This window comes from Sinocyclocheilus grahami, unplaced genomic scaffold (genome assembly GCF_001515645.1).
Source record: "Sinocyclocheilus grahami isolate Dianchi unplaced genomic scaffold, SAMN03320097.WGS_v1.1 scaffold738.1, whole genome shotgun sequence".
NCBI classification, from domain to species: domain Eukaryota; kingdom Metazoa; phylum Chordata; class Actinopteri; order Cypriniformes; family Cyprinidae; genus Sinocyclocheilus; species Sinocyclocheilus grahami.
Window position 1 is genome coordinate 729,542 of NW_015505917.1, and position 6,338 is coordinate 735,879.

The following is a 6,338-nucleotide window of genomic DNA, read 5'->3' on the forward strand; positions in this document are numbered from 1 at the left end:
AAAGATATCAAATCATATCAATACAAAACATCAAATTCTCAAAGAGAAATCTAAGAGAAAAAGATGCATACCTGACCTTAGAAAATACATAGTATGGAGTGTAGAGACACACACCACACAAGCTTTCTGGCTACAGAATCGCCCCGATCTTCTTGCAAGATTTCCTTAAGTACTTGAGACCAAGACAAAAATCCCCCGAAATGGAGAAAGGAACTAACAATTTGAATTTGTATTGATCCTGGATCAATATTACTGTCCAAAAATTTTGGCTAAACCCAATCCTTACCCATAATTTATTCCTAAAATCAGTGTGAAATGATAGCTGATTAACAAGGGTGTAGAAGCACCAAACTCTGATTGTAAGCCTAAAACAGACATTTCCTGAAAAGTTATCCCTTAATTCTGATTGGTTAATGGTTAATTGGAATGTTGTTCCAGGATCAAAAAGGATGTTGATCCAGGAACATGTTGTACTTGGTGAAATCACGGTCACCGTATTTGAATACACTATGGCCCTGTCCCAAATGGAACACTTCTCTTCATGTGCACTTTCGGTCTTGTGGACTTACAATGGCCGCCGCGTGTGTCCGTTACATCCACGAGACCCAGGGTTGCCAGGTTTTCACAACAAAAAACTAGCCCAATGGCATTTCGAGGGGGATCCCCTGGTAAAAATAGCATTCTGGTGGGGTAAAATACTTGTTTTTGGTGGGGTTCCCCTGGTAAAATTGTCATTTTAGGGGCTAAATATCACGTTACTGGGGTCGCTTAAACCCGTGGACATGAAAAACCACCAGCGCCAACAGAGTTAAAGTAGCCCAATTCCACGGGAAAACCTCGGACTTGGCAACACTGAAGACCGTAGGGCAGGGATCCTCAAATCTGGCCCACGAGATCCACTTTCCTGCAGTTTAGCTCTAACCCAAATCAAACACACCTGAGCATGCTGATCAATGTCTTCGGGATCATTAGAAAATCACAGGTTGGTGACTTTGATCAGGGTTGGAGCTAAATTCTGCAGCGTATTGGCCCTCCAGGGCAAGATTTGAGGAACCCTGCCGTAGGGTGTCCCATTCGTCATTTTAGGTTCAAAAGGGTGCTCGCGGCCGCTATGCACCCTCGAGCCGCACTTTTGCCAAGCCCGCACTGGGGCGAGCTCCGCAGCAGACTTCTACCCGACAGTCAAAGCGGCATTACGTCACGAAAGTGCGGACTCAGAGGAAGACCGCGAGGGTTTAGGGTGCCATTTGGGACAGGGCCATATGTGTGTATTGTCCGTCTCAGAAGATTGAATAGTTGTCTGAGGTTCTGTAATTCTTACAATTATAAGAAATGTTTCTTGAGCAGCAAATCAGCATATTAGAATGATTTCTGAAGGATCATGTGACCCTGAATGACTGCTGAAAATTCAGCATTGCATTACTGGAATAAATTACATTTTAAAATATATTAAAATAGAAAACATTTATTTGAAATTGTAATAATATTTCACACCATTGCTCTTTTTATTGTATTTTTTATCAAATAAATACAGCCATGATGAGCATAAGAAACTTGTTTCCAAAATATTAAAAATCTTACTGACTGCAAACTTTTTAATGTTAGTACAAATGTTGATGGGGTTTTTTTTTTCCTTCAAAAAAATCGCTAGGCGGTGTTTAGGAAGTTTGACTTGGACAAGTCCGGCACAATGAGCTCTTATGAAATGCGTCTGGCGCTAGAATCAGCAGGTATCTGCTCCTTAAATAGCACAACATCAATAATTACTGTGGTATATTATGTTTATGCAGACTTTTTGAATTTATACCTTCTGTAAGGCTTCAAGTTGACCAACAATTTGTTCCAGTTGATAATCCTACGCTACGCAAAGCCAGACCTCAACGTGGACTTTGACAGCTTTGTGTCCTGTCTGATCCGCCTGGAGACTATGTTCAGTAAGTGTGCCAAGTAGAAAACACCAAAACCCCTCAGAAATTCAGTGTAGCATTAAGACAAATGATTTGTAAGATAGGACTAGATGTGTTAAGAGTTCACTTTTTATTCCAACAGAAACTTTTAAAACAATGGACGCTGATGAAAATGGATTGGTATCCTTCAGCTTCACCCAGGTTGGTCTTAACTGCTCATTAGCAATTAGAAATTTCAATAGCAAATGCTTTCTTGTCTCTCTGTGGTCCAGTAATATGTTTGCAACATCTTGTTTTCTTCCTTTCTTCTTAGTGGATCACCCTCACTATGTTTACTTAGATGGATGTTCCTCTTCCTCAGTGCTTCCTCTGTCCTTACTTCCTCTTCTTTACTACATGCCTCCTGTAACCTCAGTAGTATTCATGAAGTGGGTAAATGACTGACAATAAGGAACTCATACTATCATGACATGATGGATGCAGTTTTCATTCAGTAAGAAAGGAAAGGAAAGCAAACATTGAGATGAAACTGCCAACAGAATATACTCAGAAAAAGCAGTGTTTGTTTACACTACAATTCAAACGTTTGGGGTCAGAAAGATTTTTTTTTAAATAAGTTAATACTTCTATATTTAGTAAGGATGCCTAAACCGATCAAAAGTGACAGTAATAATTTCAAATAAATGCTGTTCTTTTAAACGTTACATTCTTCAAAGAATACTGCAAAATGTTTTCAACACTGATAAAAATACGAGCACCAAATCAGCATATAAGTGATTTCTAATGGCTGCTGTAAATTCAGCTTTGCCATCACAGGAATACATTACATTTTTAAAAAGAAAGCAGTTCTTTTAAATTGTAATATTATTTCAGAATATTACTGTTTTTACTGTATTTTTTATCAAATAAATGCAGTCTTGATGAGCATAAAAAACACTAAAAACATCCTTCTGACCCCAAACTTTTGAATGGTAGTGTATATAAAGTTTACATGCATGCAAACAGTATTTTGACAAAAAAAAAAAATGAGCGTAAGAAGAGTTGAACGTACGTCACTGTAGTGTAGAAAAGTACTGTGAAATAGAGAGAGAATGAACTGACCATTCTCTCATTATACCTTGTTTACTTTCGTGTGTGTGTGTGCTTTAAAAGTAGTGAATAATCTTTTTCTTACCACATTGCCTTAAACAGACTGTTTATGCAATGATTCTCAATATATATTAAAATAAAGCCTCAAAATTGCATTATAAAGTGTGTGATCATTACATCAAGAATAAATATGCTTTTACATATAAATATACATGACTACCACAAGTAAACATCAGGAACGTCTCTTACATCCAAACTATATGACCTATGGAACTCTAGGCCTCGCAGCTGTCAATCAAACGCTCCAGTGACTAGCCATTAAAAGGTACAGAGGTATTACCTGTGAGGACACGCCTCCCTCAGTCCTGATCTAAGCTACAGGAAACACCGGCTCGATGGCCAGCGCAAACTTCTTGTAACTCATGTGATGGAAAGCTCTCCGTTCCAGGCAGCTCTGTGGAGAAGCCTAACTGCTGCTAGGAGCACAGCAAGAGTTGAAGACGCCTGTGAAGCTCAGCTAGACGTTTCTAATTCGCTCTCAGTTCAGTGCGAGTCCTTCACTCACAGGCATGTTGATGTGGGCGGTGAGGAGAGGAGCACTCTTTCCTTCCCTTAGCACAAACACCTGAAATCAGAAACGTAACATCAAACAGCTGCTTGATTTCATAATATGCATGGGAGCAGTGTCTAGTTATCATTCTGTAAATAAAAATGGTTAATTCTATTTTGTCTAAACATTTTGGGACAATTTTGGTATATAGTGGTCTGCGTGCTGTTATAAAAAGAGGAGGGGATGCCACACAGTGGTAAACATGGCCTTGTCCCAACTTTTTTGAGATGTGTTGATGCCATGAAATTTAAAATCAACTTATTTTTCCCTTAAAATGATACATTTTCTCGGTTTAAACATTTGATATGTCATTATGTTGTATTCTGAATAAAAATATTGAAATTTGAAACTTCCACATTGCATTGTTTTTATTCACAATTTGTACAGTGTCCCAACTTTTTTGGAATTGGGTTTGTAATATAATTAATATATTGTATATATAATTCATCCGGGTTTTCTATTTGCATATTTTTCATAGTACACATACTAGCTATTCTGAATATAAATGCTGCATGGATGTTCTGAATGGGTGAAAGTCTCACTTTGATGATGTCAGAGATGCCTTTGTCACTCAAGCACTCCACAAAAGTGTCAATGGGGTAATTCAGCCCTGGAACTAGTAGGGGGATCTAAAGACAAAACAATTCACTGTTACCTGTTAAGTATTTTCCCAGCTTCAATAACTACACATTTTAAAAAAAAATCTGCTTATATAGAGAAGGAATAATGCTCATGAAACCGCTCAGCTGAGGTCACCTTGAAAAAGGCCGTCCTCATGCTATACAAATTTTCATCGTACAGAAAACTGATGGCTAGGTTCATGACCGGACGGCACGCTGCAGTGTTCTGGATGTTCAGCGTGAGCTTGAAGGATGGGCCCAACCCTTGAACCTTTGCAGAAACAGGAAGCAGAAGCTGAGATTGGTATCGGCCTTCCGGTGTCATTTTGTTAGCACATTCAGAATTGCTCAACTCACCACAGCATTCATCTTGAGCGGCTCGGTCAGACTCGCCGACATGGGCGTGAGGCTGGACTCCAGAGCTTTGACATAGGCCCGTGCTGCAGTGAGACGCAGCCTGGTCAGGTCCATCTGAAAAGCTCGATGCATGGCTGCATAAAAAAAAACATCTAACTTTCAGGTTTTGGCTGCATTTATTTAATGAAAAATCCAGTAAAATATTACAATTTAAAAAAAAAAACTTTTCTATTTGAATATATTTTAAAATGTCATTTATTTCTGTGATGGCAAAGCTGCATTTTCAACAGCCATTGATCCAGTTTCAGTGTGACATGCTCCTTCCGAAATAATTCTAATATGGTGATTTGGGGCTCAGGAAAAATTATTAATTCTTATTATTATCAATGTTGAAATCAGTTTTTGCTGCTCAGTATTTTTCTTGATACCATACTACACTACTATTCAAATTTTGGTGTTAAAAAAGGGATATAAATATATATATCTTTCTTACACCAAAATTTGAATAGTAGTGTGTGTGTGTATGTTATAATAATAATGAAGCTGCAATTGAATACATTTAAAATAAATTAACTATATTAAAACCTTAAATATTTTGTATTTAATATCATTTCAGATTTAATGTATACTTCTTAACATTATCTGCAAGTACCTTTTTGAAATATGCTTATGCGTTTAAATTAGGGCTGTCAAATGATTAATCGCATCCAAAATAAAAGTTTTTGTTTACATAATATATATGTGTGTGTACTGTGTATATTTATTATGTATATATAAATACACACAAACAGTATATATTTTGAAAATATTTCCATGTATATATTTATATTAATATAACTGATATTATATATTAATATTAAATGTATAAACATAACATTTTTCTTAAATATATACATGGATGTGTGTGTATTATATATACATAATAAATATACACAATACACACATATATTATGTAAAAAAAAAACTTATTTCGGATGCGATTAATCGCGGTTAATCGTTTGACAGCACTAGTTTAAATATTTTCTAAATAAACTAATATGAAATAAACTTATGTGCTGTATTATGTTAGTCAACACATCAAAATTTGTGTTAGGAAATAGCAGTGCTTTGAAAATGTAATAGCTTACAGATCACAAGTTACCCTATTTAAAATGTAATTATTATGAAGGTAGAAAGATTTGCATACGCAGGGTAAGAGTTGTGGAAGTGTACATAAGACTGTAAGCGTCAATTAAATTTGCATGCGCAAGAGAAGCTTTGTGAAGGTGTAAATCGTGTTTCAAGCGCAAGAAAAAATTATTTGCAGCATTTTACTGTTACTCGTAAGTGTAATTCATGTATTGTGAAACTGCAGCTTCATGCTAACGCAAAATAAATATGATCTGCATGCTTCTGACTTCCATTTTCTTTTTCACTGCAGTAAAAAAATGTATTAAAAAATAACAACTTAATTAAAACATGCTCCTTTCATAAGCTGTGTTCCTTTAGTGACGTGACGTGACATGTGGCCAAGTATGGTGACCCATACTCTATGTATTAGAGTATAATTAGTGCTCTGCATTTACCCATCCAAAGTGCACACACACACAGCAGTGAACACACACAAACCGTGAACACACACCCGGAGCAGTGGGCAGCCATTTATGCTGCGGCACCCGGGGAGCAGTTGGGGGTTCGGTGCCTTGCTCAAGGACACCTCAGTCATGGTATTGAAGGTGGGAGAGAGTGCTGTACATTCACTCCCCCCACCTACAA

At 37.1% G+C, this 6,338-nt stretch overlaps 2 protein-coding genes and 1 long non-coding RNA gene across 3 annotated transcripts in view; 1 reads left to right on the forward strand and 2 right to left on the reverse strand.

Moving 5' to 3' along the window:
* LOC107560677 (uncharacterized) overlaps positions 1-6,071 on the reverse strand; it is a 19,372-nt gene extending 13,301 nt beyond the window's left edge. The window contains exon 1 of the long non-coding RNA XR_001605758.1: positions 5,999-6,071. This is a non-coding gene — a long non-coding RNA (uncharacterized lncRNA). The remainder of the gene's footprint in view (positions 1-5,998) is intronic.
* LOC107560675 (calpain-1 catalytic subunit-like) lies at positions 1,602-2,539 on the forward strand. Its single transcript, XM_016244918.1, has 4 exons — positions 1,602-1,730; positions 1,818-1,934; positions 2,050-2,108; positions 2,221-2,539. The coding sequence occupies exons 1-4, from the start codon at positions 1,691-1,693 to the stop codon at positions 2,245-2,247; spliced, it is 243 nt and encodes an 80-aa protein (XP_016100404.1). The 5' UTR covers positions 1,602-1,690; the 3' UTR covers positions 2,248-2,539.
* On the reverse strand, positions 2,872-4,712 carry LOC107560674 (Bardet-Biedl syndrome 1 protein-like). The gene is made up of 4 exons (XM_016244917.1): positions 4,584-4,712; positions 4,363-4,497; positions 4,149-4,235; positions 2,872-3,621 (listed from the first exon to the last, which is right to left on the reverse strand). Exons 1-4 carry the CDS (start codon positions 4,695-4,697, stop codon positions 3,535-3,537), a joined length of 423 nt encoding a protein of 140 aa, XP_016100403.1. The 5' UTR covers positions 4,698-4,712; the 3' UTR covers positions 2,872-3,534.
* Positions 6,072-6,338: the final 267 nt, after the last annotated feature.